This window comes from Myotis nattereri, assembly GCF_964212035.1.
Source record: "Myotis nattereri genome assembly, chromosome: 12".
Lineage (NCBI taxonomy): Eukaryota > Metazoa > Chordata > Mammalia > Chiroptera > Vespertilionidae > Myotis > Myotis nattereri.
In genome coordinates this window covers 26,584,963-26,603,716 of record NC_138087.1, presented here as the reverse complement: position 1 = coordinate 26,603,716, position 18,754 = coordinate 26,584,963, and the positions used below count along the sequence as shown (strand labels likewise).

The window sequence follows — 18,754 nt, the reverse complement described above, 5'->3', positions numbered from 1 at the left end:
TCTACAGATATTACAGGTTGAAGGGCTCAAATTCGCATCAAACTCCTTTCTGAGAGCACAGGCTTTCAAGGGCTTTGTTTTCAGTATTATGTTGTTGTTGTTTTTCATCAGCATAGTTCATTGGGACTCTTCTGAGGAAGCAGTATTTTTCTGCCATATATTAAGCATCATTTATATATACTCTTTATCCAAAATGTCCTTGACAAATCCTAGTCAGTGTTACAAACATAAATGATTAGAGAGGCTCATGTTCCTTCAAATTTCTCATGACTCTGTAAGGCTGGAGAAATGCAATCATCAGCCTTGGAACGGCACAAGGCCAACATCTTATTCCAAAAGGAGATCTGGCTCCTGAGTACTGATGGGTAGACCCCCCCGAAGCACAGGTGGCCTCCGAATTCTTACCGGAACTAGAGCTTTGCAGATGAGCTTCCATTGGCAAATTTCTTCCATCTAAAGCTTTCCCTTTCACCACAGAGAATTCTCCTTCTGATCCACAGCCTCCTAGCTCCGGTTTCACATTTGAAAGGGCTCCAAAGGGACAAAGCAGCCCTTGGTCGTCCAACCCCGATTGAATGAACTAGGGTTAGCTTCACTCAGGCCGAAGCGGCAGAAGCACCGGCAGTATGGCTTTCAGAACAGACTCATTTGAAGTACTGGGACCAAAAAATCCAAAGACCATGAAATTAGGGCTGACTGAGATACCGAATGGGGTTGGAGTGGTGGTCTCCTAGAATGAGCAAATCTTGTTCCAAATAATACATCAGGCATTTATTTTGAAAAGTACTGAGATGTAAGAATTGTATCTCTTCCTGTAAGAAATATTCATTTATCAGTCTTCCTGAAGGTATTCATTTATGTCCCCCCCTTTTTTTTTACTAAATAAAATGAATCATACACTATGACAAAAAAAATGTAGCAAGTTAGTCATGACACCTTGTTTTCTATTGAGCAATATGCATAAATCTTGTAAATAAATAGGTGAGAAATCCCATTGGGTACCTGGAAGGCCAGTTACATTCAGAGTTTCCTGGAGCACACGTAATTGTGAGCTTTGCCCTTCCTACAGTCCTTGGTTTGCCATTTTCCTTGTCTTTGAACCAAAACACAGTTCTTGCCAGGCTTTGAACGTCGAGGGGGACCCCTGCTCCAGTTGGTGAAGGTGACAGGCTCACCGCCAATCCACTCCCAGTGGCCAGCATGTACTTTGTTATTCAAACCTAATGTGAACCAAAACAATGTGCCAAACGATTTTATTACATTTATACTTGGATATCATATCAGTCTATTCTAATCTCAATAGCCACATGCAAACATGATGTTCTAAAACATGGGATTGGATCTGGGGATCCTACACAGCACAACTAAGCACTTAAGGCTTTGGGGTTTGGCAGATCGGAGTTTTAATCCTCGCTCCAGCATGGCCAGTGTGGCTCAGTGGTGGAGCATTGACCTATGAACCAGGAGGTCACAGTTCAATTCCCCATCAGGGCACATGCCTGGGTTGTGGGCTCAATCCCCAGTGTGGGGCATGCAGGAGGCAGCCAATCAAGGATTCTCTCTCATCATTGATGTTTCTATCTCTCTCTCCCTCTCCCTTCCTCTCTGAAATCAATAAAAATATATAAACCTAGCTTCAGCATGTATGCATTGAACATCTTCGGGAAGGTTACTCAACCCCTCTAAGTTTTAGTTTTCCCATTTACAAATTGGAATAAAAATAGCATATTGCCCTGTCCGTATGGCTCAGTTGGTTGAACATTGTCCTGTGCATCAAAAGGTTTCTGGTTCAATTCCCAGTCAGGGAATATGCCCAGATTGTGGGTTCAATTCCTGGTAGGCAATGGGAGGGCACTGATTGATGATGTCTCTCTCTCTCTCTCTCTCACTAAAAATCAATAAAAAGTATTTTTTAAAAATAGTATATCTAAGGCCGTTTTGTGGGTGAAATAAGATCATGCATGTTAAGCACATGAAATATATGTGTTTACTAAATGGCAATTATTATTTATCTTATCCTATAGGCAGAACTTCTATCACAGGGACACAGATACACTCTTGTCTATTGTTCTTGTTCCTCATTATTTAAATGTCCTGATTTTCCTATGTGAAACTAGCTTACTCAGTCTTATTTTTAGTCTAAAGCTTAAGACTTTTTCCATCTGTGACAATTTCAACAAAAAGCAGCTTTTCTCAACTTGTCTCTTTATTCCCACTGGCAATTTTTGGAAATTACACTTTAATGTTGCAAAGCTCTTGGAATTTCTCTTAAAGAAGTGCTCCTCCCCCTCATTTTCTTTTATAAGAGAAATAAAAAAGAAGAAAATGAGAAAAGGATCCCCTTCAATAGCATGATCTGAATCGCAAAATCACGTGACCGTGAAAACAATCTTAGTTACATAGCATACAATCTTCTCTCAACCGATTCTCAGTCAATATTTTGGGGTAGAATAAAATGAAGTACTTGTAGTTAGGAATAACCTATCTTGTTCTAGATTGTTTCCTTGAATTATTGACCAGGTCACACTATGCCTAGAACTTTGTGGGGACAGAGCCTTGAGATTAGCTGTGGATGTAAAGAAAACTCATCCTTCAGCTTTAACTTAATACTTTCAGATAATTTTAAATTTAGAGACTCCCTGAGGGGTAAAGAGATCTTGAGAAGCCAAGAATGGTTTATTAGTGTCTTCCTGAAACACACCACCTTTCAAGAGAGATGGTGAGAACACTGACTTTGAGGGGCCCTGAGAATTCTAGTTCTTAAGGGGCTTGAAAGGATTTGTATTATTGTTTAAAATGTAGGAAATATTAAAAATTCAGAAAACAAGGATAACATTAAAATCACCTATAATTCTCAACTGCAGGCTAAACATTTCTAATTTTCTGACATGTTTCTTTTAATATATGTATATGTTACATGTATATAAATATATATAGTTCATGTATATAAATTTCTTTTTTATTTTAAATTATTTCATGTTTCATGTTTGTACACTCTGCCTTTTTACTAAGTACCTTGCCACAAATACTTTATGTATAATGTTCATCCAATATATATTTATTGAGTATTAATAAGCATGAGACATTTTGTCATGTCATTAATATTTAATGCTTCCACAAAGCACTAAATATTAAATATTCCTTCACATGACTATACTATAATTTATTTAATCATCCCCTATTTATAGCTCTTTCTATTTTTTTTTTTTTAAATATATTTTATTGATTTTTTACAGAGAGGAAGGGAGAGAGATAGAGAGTTAGAAACATCGATGAGAGAGAAACATCGATCAGCTGCCTCCTGCACATCTCCCACTGGGGATGTGCCCGCAACCCAGGTACATGCCCTTGACCGGAATCGAACCTGGGACCTTTCAGTCCGCAGGCCGACGCTCTATCCACCGAGCCAAACCGGTTTCGGCTATTTTTTTTTTTTTTTTTTTTTTTTTTTTTTTTTTACTTTTAGAAATACCACCTGTTGAATTCACTTATCTATAAATAGACCCACATCCCTTATTTTTTCTTTGAGATGTGTCTGAAAATGAAAGTTTTGTGTAATTAAGGTGAGTTTTTACTAAACTGATAAACAAAAATAGATCAAGAGACAGAGAAGCATCAAACAGACTGTCAAACTTCAGAGGGAAGGGCGGGGGGAGGGGGAGAGAGATCCACCAAAGGACTGTGTGCATGCCTATGAGCATAACCAATGGACACAGACACCGGGGGGGTGAGGGCATTGCTGGGGGGTGGGGGTGGCCGGGGAGAGGTCAATGGGGGGAAAATGAGACGTATGTACTACTATATGTAATACCTTAAACAATAAAGAAATTTTTAAAAAGATGAGTTTTTAAAGATTATAAATCACAACCATTTGGCCCATAGAAGAGAGACAGTCTCCTCGCGTTCTTGTCTCCCTGCTCAGTGCCGCGCAAATACTTGCCTATCCAGAAGGGCTTTCTTCCACTGAAGTCCCAGAGCCACCGCATATGCTGCCTGGACAGGACAGTCACCAGGCTGCCCAGGTGACTACATGCAAATGAATGAAAATGAGAGCGTCAATGACAAGGAGTTCAGCATTTTTGTTGATATGATCTGCATAGCAGAAATCAAACCCAGATTAAACAGAAAAATATACATATGCAGAAAAAACTTTCCAAGTTTTTAATACTACACCTTTTTTAAAATTTAATGAGCGCCTCCAGGGTGCGATAAGTGACTAGCAAGAAAGTGACATTTTATGATAATATCTGGGCTTTAAACCACAAATTCAATAGGTCTTTCTATATCTTAAGTAGAAAGTCACCCTACTTATAAAGATTAATTACTCAATGCCAAAACTTACTCCTTTCATAGGAAATTTATCTGGCATACTAGTAAATTTGGCAATTATACAGTTAATGTGATCAGTAAGGTAACCCAGACAATTCAAATAAAATGACTTTGAGGCCTACATTTTGAACTTGGTGTGTTTAGTTAAATATCCCAATAATTGTGGTTGTTTTATCATACCCAGTGAAATGAGCAGGTCTCACTGTCAAACCTTTTGATGTTGTGTAGAAGTTAAAGCACCTGTTCTTAAATATAAATATATCTATATCTATATATCTATGTCTATATCTATATATATAGATATATACCTTCCTATAAAATATTATTCTTTTTTTTATAAGTTTAAGGTGTATGGCAAATGACTTGAATTACATATATTATGAAATGATTACCACAATATGCTAACATCATCATTTCCTGTAGATACCAGGAGAGAAAAGTTTTTTTCCTTGAGATAAGAATTCTTAATAACTTTTGGTTATACCATACAGCAGTGTTAACTACAGTCATCATGTTGTACATTACATTTCCAAGTACTTTTTATCTTATAAATGGAACTTTGTACATTTTGACTATCTTTATCCAATTTCCCCACCCCACATCCCCCACCTCTGGTAGCCACAAATCTGGTCACTTTTTCTATGATTTTTTTTTGTTGTTGTTTAGAGTCTACATATAAGTGAGATCATACAATACTTGTCTTTCTCTGTCTCACTTAATGCCCTCAAGATTCATGCATGTGAAACAAATGGCAAGATGTCCTTTTTTATGGCTGAATACTATTTCATTTTATATATATATATATATATATATATATATATATATATATATATATACACACACACACACACACACATACACACACACACACACATACACACACGTACTATTTCATTATATATATATATCACAACTTCTTTATTCATTCATCTGGTCATGAACACTTAGATTGTTTTCATGTCTTGGTTATTACAAACATTGCTGCTATGAGCATGAGGGTGCAGATATCTCTTCAATATAGTGTTTCCATCTCCTTAAGATATATTCCCAGAAGTCGAATTGCCTAATCATATGGTAGTTCTATTTTTAATTTTTTGAGGAACCTCCATACTGTTTTCCACAGCCGCTGCACTAATTTACAATTCTACCAAAAGTGCACAAGGGTTTCCTTTTCTCCATATCCTTGCCAGAACTTATCTCATCTTTTTGATGATAGACATTCTAACTGGCACAATTCTTTGTGAATTATTTTTGCAGCTAGCTGAATTATTCCTATAAGCAATATTTGATTGTGTATAATTCCCCAGCAGTGCTCACTAAGAGCTCTTTTAAGATGCTTCAAGTAAAAAGCTAATAGGTAATTATTTTCTTCTTTTTTTAGAACAGAAAGTTTCCAACAAGAAACGAAGTAACCATGATCTTCTTGCCTGGTTAATATCAACTGATATATTAAAAAGTAAAAAACAAGTGTGGCAACAGAAAATAGTTGAATTGAATTTTATTCAATTTGCCTATATCTTTCCAAACTTCAGATCCATTTCTTTGTTTTTCCAGATTACATATAGTGAACATAATTAAGCCATTTCTTAAGGCTTTCCCCCCACCAATACCAGTCCTTTACTGTTCTATAATGCAGTGGTACTTCTAGGCCTTCTGAGATACGTAAGGCCAGGGGTCCTCAAACTACGGCCCACTGGCCACACGCAAATACAAATATTGTATTTGTTCCCGTTTTGTTTTTTTACTTCAAAATAAGATATGTGCAGTGTGCATAGGAATTTGTTCATAGTTGTTTTTTTTTTAAACTATAGTCCGGCCCTCCAACGGTCTGAGGGACAGTGAACTGGCCCCCTGTTTAAAAAGTTTGAGGACCCCTGCGTAAGGCTCTTTACTCCTTTTCTGAATGGCCTTAGGTATCTGGATTTGGGTTTTGTGACTTCTCTCTGATTTCATTATTTACTGTCAGCTCCTGTCTGACAGTTCAGCTGATATGAAAGCACACCTTTTCCCAGACCCCTCACATCCAATGTGGTAATTCTAATGTGATGAGAGTTAGGACACAGAACATTAAATGTGTGCTAAATATAGGCTGAAGGAAGGCTTGAGGGACTTCCTCAGGCTACATGGTATATTGGACAGAGTATGGGAGGCCTGGCTTCCACTTTCTCCTCTGACCCTAACTCCCTTATAGATGTAACTTCAGCCTCATCTTCACCATCAGGAAGCAACAAGTTGTATTTAGCACCTCCTCCTGCTTTAAGATTCTTGAAATTATCTTTAAAAGAGCCTATAAAATCCATTTTAGCTGGTCAAGTGCAAGTTTCATTCCCTTTTTGACTCTTGAGAAGCAAAAAGTCTTAAAAGATCAAGATGAGAAAATAGCTGAGAAGCAAAAAGTCCTAAAAGATCAAGATGAGAAAATAGCTGTGTTTAGGATAGATAAAATGTGAGACCATAGTTATTCGTAAAAAAAATAGTTAGGCATTTGAATGTTGATTATTTTATAAAAATATCATTCCTTTGATGCTTACATACAGAAAGTATGATAGATATGAGATAGATAACTACGTATACAGAGAGAAACAAAAATAAAATACAGAGATCTACATGCAAATAAATCTTTTGACGGCTTTGAAATTTTGAATCATTCAAAGTGGAGTATTTAAAACAGAAACCTTAATTTTTCTAGAAACACATATCTACTTTTTTGATACTTTTTGATTAAGCATAGACATATTTCAGAGTAACTCTTTACGACTATGTCAGCAGGGGTTCCAGACACTCCTGTGGAAAAACAAGATGGGTTGAAAGATAATGATCTATAATAATAGAATTATCAAATGTACAATGACTACCTAAGGAAATGAGCAGATGAGATTACAATATGTAAATTCAAGAAATACCCAATCTAGCAGTCTGGCTCCTCTGGGTTAGAAAAATAATAAAACATCAATGGGGAGGAAAGGAGATTGGAGATAAAGATTGACTTGAGCTAGTGATCTGATTAGGGACAAGGGATAAAGTAAAATTGGCTGTTCTTCTTGAAGCATGGGTGCTGTAAAGGACCCGTTGTAAAGGACCTCCAAGTAGCAAGGCAGCCAGGGGAAACATAGCTCAAAATTGAATAATGGTCCCTGAGACCAACTCAAAGACATACTAGGTGCTTATTAATTCTAATTATAGAATTTAAAACCATCTCATAAACATATTTTATAAGAAAGAAAACACGAGGTTATAAAATGTTGAAATTATAATTTTACATTGCAGAAAGAGTTGATAATTCCCAGAGGAATGCCATTTTTCAAGCCATATGGGTTGGAGAAAAAAAATGAAGAAAATGAACCTGAAAAGGAATGGGGGAAGGAAAGCAGGGAGGCCCACAGCGAGTGAAAACATGTTGAATGGTAAGGGAGAAATTGGGGTTCAGAGAAAAATTGTACTGAGGAGGTGCCCTTGCTTCCAAAAATGTTCCTCTTAGAATGACTAATCCAAAGGGATTTGGAGATTTTTCATTTTTCTCTTAGTTTGCTTTTTATCTGCAGCTAGACACTTTCTGAAATGCCTGTAACTAGTATTAACTATTCTTGGGGTAATCATTCTTGTCCTTCTGAAATAAAATGCATATTAAAGTACCATACCAATAAAATCAGATCAAACATTCATACCCATTCTTTCAATTAAAATTTTCAAATCAGAAGTTTTTTATAATATTTTAAAAACTGTAAACCATATATATCTTCTTTGCCTCTCTTATACATCCTGGAAAACTATGAGAAATGATATTTGATAGGTGTTTTAATTCTGGACCAATACGGTGAATAGATAATGTGTAATTCAAAAAAAAATATTTACATAACTGATATTTATATAGTCACTTTATAAAAATAGAAACTCTACTTGCCCCTAAAAGCTTTTTCTTGTTCTGAAAGCTTCTGAATTTTACATCTAAAAATAAGGAACAGTCCTACAGCTGAAAACAATTCTGAGACCAGAGTTTATTAAAATAACCTCAAAACATGAACAAATTAGTTCTGACACTGCTTATTTTGTGTTTGATTTGCTAGATATATCACTAATCTCCTTGAATTAATAGGAGAGATAGGAATTTTACATCATTATAATAGATTTTATAATAGTTTATTGCAGAACAAAATATCTACCTATTTATATTGTTTTTAAATATCATTAATATTTTTGTATATGCAAGCAACACATATTGCTTGTAAGCCCTATGGTTACATTTAGGTTCAGAGAACTTTTTAATTCAATCTATAGTAAAACATCAACTCAATGAAAGATGAATTCTGTCATTTATATTCAGTGACTTTTACATTCTTAAAGGAGCTTTCTGGGAAGAGTTATGTGGGAGGAAATTATCAAGACTGTATGACAACTTTACTGATGTAAAATGCAGGGTGTAAGGAGTTGCCACATGAAGAGTTATGGTGTCTATATCTCTGAAGCTCATACATGAATGAGGAATAATTTAGTTATTGGGTTGTGGGGTCAATACTGGGGGATAATACTTAAAGGTGTGATCTGGTCTACAGTAAGTGTCCAAATAAATAATTATTGAATGAATGAACCTATAAACTCAGAACTTGATTGTATCTTCCTTAGGTTTGCTCCAAGAGGTTGTTTTGATTCTAACCCAAAGAAAACTTAGTATTCATAATTTAATTTTTTAAAAAAACCTTAATATGTCTTTGCTGTGGTACAAAATGATTAACATATAATTTTGAAAACCTGACTTAGATTAGCCCATTACAAAGTTAAAGTTAAAATCAGTGTCCTTATCAATACACCTGAGATGAGATATCCCCGATAATTATGAAACTATTTTTGAGAGTATAATAACAAATTTATAAAAAAAATCCTCTCTCTCTCTCTCTCTCTCTCTCTCTCTCTCTCTCTCTCTCATTTATTTGCTTGTATAACCATGAGTAAGTTATTTTTCTCCCCTGAATCTCTTTGTTTTATCAGTAACATATAAACAATAATACCTGCTTTCCTCACTGAAGTGATGGGAGGGTCAAATAAACTCATATATGTGAAAGAATTCTATAAAATGTAATCTAAAAGTAAGGTGTTATTGGCAAAGAAGCATGTAGAAGAAGGTCAGTGTAAAAGGGTCGTGATGCGAAGGTGCTTCAAACCAAGTTGTAGCTGAAATCGTAGAGCAAATGCAGGAGGGAGTAGAAAGGCCTTTACATTAATTTGGGCTTTTATTTTATTACTGGGTTAAGTGGACTGTGTAATAGTAATAGGTATATGAAGAACCCCTTTATAACTAGTCTTACTCATCATTAAAATCAAGCTATAATTAGAGGGATCAATAAAATAAAATAAACAGAAATATTGGAGGACAAATGTAGGGTTGTCAACATGAAACTATCAGCAATATTACTATAAGTTGCCATAGAAATAATTTTTGACACCAAAAAGCTAGAGGATAATAACCTCAGAATAAAGACTAGTCCTTCAAAAAAGAGACGGTTGGTGACCTTACGCCAACATTGATGAATGCATGGAAAGGTAACACTCAATAGATGTCTTTATTTTTCTCATAACATTAAGAATCAAGTAAAGCCTCATTAAGATCACCAGAGTTCCAGCTCAGCCAATGTGGCTCAGTGGTTGAGCACTGACCTAGCAAGAGGCCACAGTTCGATTGCTGATCAGGGCACTATCATTTGAAAACCACTGGAAGATGAACAATAAGGCTATTTGCAAATTTGAGGTTTGGGGGTTCTGTTGCTTTGCGCATCATATTTTACCAATAAATCCCAGCAGAAAATGCTCTTCTGCATTTGCCCTCATTTTTGTCAGTAGAGAAACTATTCTCTTTCCCCTCTATAGCATTGTAATCTCATCCTTGCTCATTCAGAAAGCTTTGATTACACATCAAAACTCTGTCCTTAAGGAGTAAACAAGACTTATTCCACTATTTCTAAGACAAACATTAAATAAAAGCAGGACATCTAGACCCTGGACCACCAGAAAGACGAACAAACGAGTCCTATAGAAATGCAGCCTGAAACATCACTGTAGGCAAACATGACAAAACTGAAGCTGTCCCACTTCGGGCACATCGTAAGAGGACAGGGTTCTTTGGAAAAGATAATAATGCTGGAGGAAAGAGAAGGCAGCAGGAAAAGAGACAGACTGAATATGAGATGGGTTGACTCCATAAAAGAAGCCATAGGCATGACTCTACAGGAGCTGAGCAGGGCTGCTGAGGGGGCAGGGTTTGTAGACATCACTCATTCTTATAGACGCCAGAGCCATAGCCAAGTCAATGACACATAGCAACAAAGACATTTGGTTATTTTGGTGGAAAATGTCTTAATTGTTCTTTAACCTATAATATTATGGGAATTTATGTACTTAAAGAATATTCATAGAATTTTTTAAAAATTTAACTTATTGTATACTGCCAACATCAACAAAGACATGACAGCCACTGACTAAACTCTATTTTGCCTATTAACTTTTTAAAAAAATCTAAGTATAATGTCCACACAATAAAATGCATACATTTTAAAGTATTTAATTTGATAATTTTTGACAGTGGTATATATCCATGTAACAACCACCCAGACCAAAACATAGAACAGTTAGAGCCTCATCTATTTTCCTGTCACCCCACAATTCCTGCCAGAGATAGCTGGGTTATTGTTTTTTATTTCTAACACCAACTAATAGATTAGTTGTTTTTCTCTTGTTTAAATGTAAGCACACAATATGTATTCTTTTCTGTTGGGTTGCTTCCTCTCTAAATAATGTTTTTGAGATTTGTCCACATCATTGGAGGTTTCAGAAGTTCATTCCATTTTATTGTTTATAAAATAACTACAGGCCCAGTGCATGAAATTCGTGCACGGGTGGGGTCCCTAGGCCTGGCTGGCGATCAGGACCAATCAGATTTCCAGTCTCCCCACATCCTCCTTCTCTCACCACCCGCCCCCAGTTCCCTGTCCCAGCCTGGGGCCCGGCCCGATCGGGTGATTGGGGCCTGCTGGTCGGGGTGAGGAACAGCGGGAGGGACCCAGGAGGTTGGCTGCCAGCCCCAAGGAGGGAGCCGGCCCTCAGCCCCCCTGGGAAAGGGGTCGCATCTGCTGCCATCCACCCCTGGTTCCCTGTCCCAGCCCGGGGGCTTGCTGGCCAGGGGGAGGGACCAGGAGTTTGGCTGGCAGGCTCCATTGGCAATCAGGGCCTGTGGGCTGGGGGCAGCTCCTGCATTGAGCATCTGCCCCCTGGAGGTCAATGTTCATCATAGCGACCGGTCATTGCAGTTGTTCCATCGTAACAGTTGCTTAGGCTTTTATATATAGATTTATCAAAAAGAAACTACAGTATTGCCTTTTGAAAGAGAAAATATAAAGAACTCCTATAAATAACAAAAAAGACAAATGACCCAAATTGTTATCATGAATGAGACTGATATGAAATTGTTGTGAACTTTTTTATTTTAACATATATTTTTATTCCTTTTAGGTAAATCTTAAGGAGTAGAATTGCTAGGTCAGAGGGTAGATGCATGTAAGTTGTAAAAACCCTGCCACACAGTTCTACAAAGTGGTTGTGCTATTTTATACATCCTCCAACAATCATGAGAATTCCATTTGGTCTATAACACGTGGTATTGTCTGTCTTTGTGATTTTAACTATTCTAGTGGGTGTTAAAAAGTGGTATTTTATTGTGATTTTAGTGTGCATTTCCCCATGTCTAATGGCGGTGAGCACTTTTTCATGTACCCAGTGATCAATTGTATACCTTCTTTTGTGAAGTCTCCAAGTCAGGAGTTACTTTTTTTTTTTTTAGCAGGCTGTCTTTTTGTAATTTATTTGTAGGAGTTGTTTGTATTTTCAAGATTCAAGATCTTCATCATATATATGAGTTGAGATTGGTTTTTCCCAAAGGTGGCTTTCCCTTTCTTTTTTTTTACTAGAGTATTCAGAGAGCATAACTTTTTAAATTTGATAACGTGCAAGATTTGACTGATATCCACCAGGGACTTCTCTAGTCTCAATTTCCAGCCATAGGGCATATCAGTCTAATTGCATTGTTTTGGATAATATCCAGGTAGGCTAAAAAGGAGGGTCAGCGATATTTATGATTTTTAAAGTCTTCCTGGATGAGGCAAATTTTGATGTTATTATTTGACCACAAATCATCCTTCATTGAGTGCTCCATTACCCAGTGACCCTTTGTCCGACTTGTCTGGTTTCATAATCATCAGTGCCTCTTACAGAGTCCTAGGTCTGAAGCTATCAGACCTTTCATTGCTACATAGTTTCAAATCAATACCCAGGAATGCTTATTTAATTAAAAAATGATAGAGCCGCAATGCTGCTGACTCAGAAGAGCTCCTTCTGGCTTTCTCCAAGAGATTGAGACAGAGAGGCAAGACAATAGATATGTGGCAATGGTACTGTTTTACCATGAAAAAGCTACATCAGTCCCAAATCCATCCTGAACTACAGAACTCTCTCTGGGCTCCTAAAACAAAGCCGGGTAGGTATCAGACAACACGTGAGTGATGAAGCAACCCTGTGATTCCATGAAGAAATAAAAAGACAGCAGAAACAAAAACATCAGTCAAATGTACAAGGTTTCTTACTGTTCCCAGCAAGCTCGGGCAGCTGTGTTCCATGAGCCTCTCGGTGCTGTGATCAGGGAGTGGCAGTATCCTGAGTGAGGGTGCCACCCGGCTGGACAGGATTCGTCTCCCACCTCCTGGAAAACAGTGTCTGTGTTCACATCACAATGGTCTTTCAATCTAGAGAGTCTATTCTCAGCCTAAAGCATCCTAGGAGTCCCTTGAATAGATGAGTTTTGTCACTAGGAAGAAGGTCAGCCCTAATCCCAATTCTCCACCTTCAAAAATGCAATGGCTTCCTACAGAAAACATGACTAAAGTTAGCAATGTTTCACTTAGCAATATCAAATGTTTATACCTTTGATATTCTGATAGTTAAATAAGTGCTTCTTTGTTTAATGTATTGTTATTGATTTCAGAGAGCAAGGGAGAGGGAGAGAGAGATAGAAACATCAATGATGAGAGAGAATCATTGATTGGCTCCCTCCTGCACACTGCCCACTGGGGATTGAGCCTGCAACCCAGGCATATGCCATGACCAGGAATCAAACCATGACCTCCTGGTTCATAGGTTGACTCTCAACCGCTAACCCATGCCAGCCAGGCAACAAGTGCTTCCTTAAATTGTAGTGATATAACTAATGTATTTTCCTTTTTTCAAATTCTAAAATTGTATTGATATAACTAATGTGTTTTGTGATTTAAATACCCCTTTTTAAACTGCATCAATATAACTAATATATTTTGTGATTTAAAAAATGCTACTTAGGCTAATTTTCCCCTCTTCTCCTTCAAAGTTCAATGAGAGCAGGCAGACGTAGCATGGGTTGACAAATCATTCCCTTTGTTACTTATCACAGGGCACACTGCTCAGTCCTGTGTCCCACCTTGGTTTGAGGGCTCCAAGCTTTCCAGACGATCCCGTCGCACTTATACAGCTTTTGGAGGCTTTCTTCAAAATGGAAGAGTCCGTTCAATTCCAGCGTGCAGTTCTTTGGGAAGGAGGGCAAATGGCTCTGTGGGAAAGAAAGGCCATTGAGATTTGACTTAATGTATGCAGATCGCATACTCACCCCCTTTAGGTCCTCATTTGTTGAGTAGCACTTGTGTTGAGTAAACTGCCCCCGAACTTGAAGGCTATTTTATGGCCCAGGAAACAGCTCGTTGTAAGGTGAATAGGGAGGAAAAGGATTCTCATACCTGTCTGGGGAAGTGTGAGTGGGTTGTGGATTCCACCTTCTCTGCTTGCGGTCCTTCTGCCGCTTTAATTGTCTTTTGTGGCCGACTAATAATGGGCACCTTGGTCTTCCTTCTGTGAACTGGGGAACTGTCATCCTCCAGTTGCAGAGAAACTATTCCATGATACTGAGAAAATCAATACACAACAGTTCAGAAAAAAAATAAACACCATGGTAGCAAACAAAAATATTTGTTGTAAAAATGAGCCATTCAAAAAAAAAAGTTTTAATTAAAAAAAGATAAAAAACAGAGAATTTCAAAGAATTGAGTAACAGTATACAAATTAAAAAAAATAAAACAGCTATAATAATTTTATCTTCCTCAAAGATCTTTTGTGAAAATAATGTGTGATAAAGCAAGTGCTATGTAAGTATTTGGCATGTTTATTTCTGTTATTGTAAAAGATTATTAAAAACAGAGAAGCAAACTTAAAAAAAATGCATAAAAGCTAAAAGGTGTTTTTTTCCCGACCACCCAAGCTTCCAGGACAAATGTCAAACCAGGTGTTTAAGAGAAATTAATATAAGATGTGAAAAATAGATTACTATTTTGCATCCATAAACACAAGAAATTTAGCGATTCTCTCAGACTATGCTTACATTATAGATAATGTCTGTTCCATTTCTGTAAACAGAGGATGGACGGACCTAAGACCAACAGAGAACAAAATATAAACAACATTGGCTGGAATAATAGTTAGCAGCAGGTTAAAACCTTTCCAGTCAGATCTTATTAATGTCTGAAAAATTTTAAAACATCTTTCTCAAGATTTTCCGTGTTCCAATCATTGGAATTTTAAAAATCACCGAACCTAATCGCAGCTTATCAATGTTGATTCATATATTCATAGCCCCAGTTAGGGAGGAAAGCCATCCTTATTTTGTTGGTATATCTATAGTGGACACCATCCAAGGAAACACGCACACACACACTCTCTCTCAAATACACACACATGCACACACACTAATGAATGTGTGCCTGGTTAGACGGCTGTGCGAATAAGGTCCAAGCCATGGTTTCCACCCACACTCAAGCAGATTGCTTAATCCCATTCTGCACCAGGGTCACTGGTCACTTCTTGATTACAAAAGAAACCAAAGCAGAAATTATATGGATGAGCCCGTATGTCTATCACCTCAATTAGCATAATCAATGAAGTGGGACAGCATTGTGGCCATTTGTATACAAAAGGCCCTGCATTTGTATACAAAAGGCCCTGCATGATTGTGCAAGGAACCATGGTCTCCACTCACTAGAAGAACCAAAACAGTTTCTTCCGTGCTTAGCAAGAGTCGTGAATATCTTTTGATTTTTTAATATGTACCCCACACGTCAAATCCCAGGAGGTCCCCACCCTTACTGTTTTGCCATTCCCTCGGCTTCTAAGCCTCCTTCCATAAACATCTGCAGAATCAAAGCCCCGTGGGGTGTCTCCCCTGGTGACTGCTGGCCGCTTGGAAGATGGACGAGGTCTTCGTTCCAGATGAAAGGAACCAGAAATGGTGGGGAAGGAAGACCCTGGGGACGGCGGGTGCCAAGAGCCCTTTTTCCACGCGTGGTGCTTGTTCGGGTTGGAGGAATAGGAAGGATGGCACCGTCCTGGAGGCAGGCAAGACGGCAGGTCAGTTCATCCATTTACACAAACAGATAAGTGATCACATCGACACAGCCCCTGCAGCAGCTTGTCATGACACCCAGATGGACGGTTTTCCCAGCAGATGTTGCCTTTTTGCCATTTGCCAGGAAATCCTTTACTCCTCATCAGTTTCCATCCATGAAAGCCATGCCCTTCTGCCCATCCACAGGGAGGTTGTAAAGAGGTGAAATTGATTTCACAAACCACAAATGAAAATCATTGTTGTGGTTTTAGAATCCTACTTGTACACTAAGGGCCTCGCTGCTGTTCCTGTTATCGCTCTCCTCAATACCTCAGGTTTAGCCACTGATCACGCCTTACTCCATGAAGTGACCACCCTTTTCCCAATCTCCTAGGGAAAGAAATTGGAATTGTGTGATGATAGCAGTGAAATCAAGTCACAGTTACAAAAATTAACATTCATCTGCTACAGAGCAAAGGTCTAATAAGTCTTAATGGGGTTACTTCTATTGGAAACATCGCCAAGTAGTATGAAAAGAATCTAAACCCAGAACTCGCATCTGGATATGTTAGACTTCATGTGAAAAGTGTGTGCTTCATGTATTTTACAGACTTAATGTGCTCAGAAAATTCTACTGAAAAAGACATGAATCTGGTGAGGAAAGGTGGTGGGGAGAGATGTGGAAATATGAGTATTATAAGAGAAAGATGATAATATCTATTCTTATGGTAGGATGACAAAAGAAGAGGAAATAATAGATTTAAAGTAAGGAAAACATATGGACCATAGTGCATAACAGGTCTAAAAACATAGGACTACGAGCTAGCATGGTAACTGGACAGTTGTCAAAGGCAAAACAGACAAATAAGAAGGTATTTGGCAGGGAAAAAATCAAAGCACCAGAAACCTTGGTGGATCTTTGTTTTATTTAGTTCACAGGTTGTTTTTTAGCATCTACTACCCAGGACCCATTTGGCTCTGCAATCTAAGGTTATTCATTCATGTTCTCCAGCTGCTCCTGAATCCCCAAGCCAGCTGCACCTTTCATGTCTATTTTTCTCCCATTTCTTCCTCTTTTAGGCCTTTCCTGGTCACACTCCAGTGGGGGCTCTGATTTTCGGCTGTAAGAACTCTCTTTAACAGAGGAAGATAATTACAGCCCTCCAAACCCGGAGGGAAAATAATTGTCCATAGATTCTCACCAACATTGTTTCCCCCTCGGTGAGAACAACAAACGGGTAGGGGAAAAAAAAAAAAAAAAAGGAACTACGGCACTGACTTGTTGCTTTTCTGAAACCACAGTTCTTAGCGGGAAGAACACCGCATGAAGCAGAGAGCAGAATAAAGGGCCCGCACCACCACCGAGGTTCGGCTTTCTTGACAAGAAATTAAGCATTTTGATGTGAAGGCGTTATCAGGCACACTGGCTGTTGAAAGCAAGCAGCCTCAGCGCGAGGACCGCTTCTGATTTCAAGATGAGGATCAAAAAGAATACCTCCTTTTGAGTCCAAAATTTTCACTGCAGCTTTTGTCTTTGTGCCAAGAACCGCATTCACGGGGGAGTTCAGAATGACTTCAAAGGCCTCATCATCTTCCTCTAATCCGTCATAGGTAATTGCTATATTCCACATCTTAGTTGACATTCCTACAAGAAGTAAACATTTTAATTACTCTTTAATTGCTATTTCAATCACCTAGGTGTCAGAGAAATATATTAATTAACATGTCTCCAGCTCCGCGGCAGTGGCCTGAGTGAGCCATTGTACGGCTCCCAACTCCCTGAAGTCCTGCTGTTCTCCCAAATCATATTAAAAGACCACATTTGTTCCCGGACAATGATGATTTCATTTAAATGCAAACACTGTAACAAAAAAAGTAAGCTGCATTTTGCAAGGGATGCACAAAAAAATGGTTAGTAGATGAGAGCCAAGATTTCATTCCACCCCTCCCCCCAACCTGCCCCTTCTCTACTTAAGAATAAACAAGTACTGCAATCTTAAAAGCTCACCAGTTTCAAAACTCTTAAGAGGTCGGTACAGACAGTTATAAGTGATTATTGGATGGTACTTGGTGCTATTCATGGAACCCTTGAAAAATGATTGATTTCTCAAGACAGCTGCCTCCGTCGGCCACCCCACTTCCTGGGATCTTTCTGGCCTGCAAATGCTTTTTGTGATGATGTCAGACTCAGTAGCTTGATATCCTCCTAGAGAGAGTGTATGGGCTGGGAGTTCTAGAAATAGACCGAGCCAATTTGTGTGTTTTTTTCTTTCTGTCTGCCTCTGTTGATGGAGTGACAATCAAGCTTGGTTTAGAGTAACTTTATGAACTTAATATAAACAGTTTTGATGTTTCAAACACATCCCAGGCCGTCCGGGACACATAGCAACCCAGAAACACAAACCATGAAAGCTAGAAAAAACCGCCGAGACTGGTAAATCTTGACCAGTTTCTATGATGTGAATCACAGGACAGACTCTTGAGTTTATTTAGAAGAAAAGTGGTGGCAGCAGGAAAAAACAGTACTGTTTAGTGAAGAAAAAAAGGCTCAAATTGAAGGGGAAGAAAAGATAATAAACTTATGGTTTACCCTCTAGGACTAAGTTTTGAAAACTTTACTCCATCATTGACTCATCCGCTATTTAAGTGCCTGCACTCCCACGCATTTCACCTGCATCTACAGTTGTGCATTTTATTCCCAGCCTTCTGAGAACTGAGTACTTTGCTGACTGTTTTCAGATTGTGCCTCCCAACTGTGCCATCTGCACCATGACATCCTTCTTGAAGGCATTCAATATAGACCTCGTGAGCTAATGGAAGGCTCATTAATCCCCAATCGAGTTCAATGGAAAGAAACTGTTAACTTATACTACTCTTGGCGGCACTCAAAGGGAAAATATTAAGTGCATTTGAAATAATTTTATTTTTAAAAAACAGGCTGACAGCTAATTTGTTAGGTCTTCAATATCAGCTGAGTTCTTGAAT

General features: G+C 38.2%; 1 protein-coding gene across 2 annotated transcripts in view; it reads right to left on the bottom strand.

The window, feature by feature from the left end:
* Positions 1-1,020: 1,020 nt before the first annotated feature.
* Positions 1,021-18,754, bottom strand: part of FREM1 (FRAS1 related extracellular matrix 1) — a gene marked incomplete at both ends in the record, with an annotated part of 120,585 nt that continues 102,851 nt past the window's right edge. The window contains 8 exons of one of the 2 annotated variants that reach the window (XM_081103710.1): positions 1,021-1,220; positions 3,941-4,026; positions 12,954-13,083; positions 13,798-13,948; positions 14,133-14,297; positions 14,771-14,818; positions 15,532-15,770; positions 17,265-17,414. In XM_081103710.1, coding sequence (XP_080959836.1) covers positions 1,021-1,220; positions 3,941-4,026; positions 12,954-13,083; positions 13,798-13,948; positions 14,133-14,297; positions 14,771-14,818; positions 15,532-15,770; positions 17,265-17,414 — 1,169 coding nt within the window. The remainder of the gene's footprint in view (positions 1,221-3,940; positions 4,027-12,953; positions 13,084-13,797; positions 13,949-14,132; positions 14,298-14,770; positions 14,819-15,531; positions 15,771-17,264; positions 17,415-18,754) is intronic. The other variant, XM_081103711.1, reaches the window with a different exon arrangement.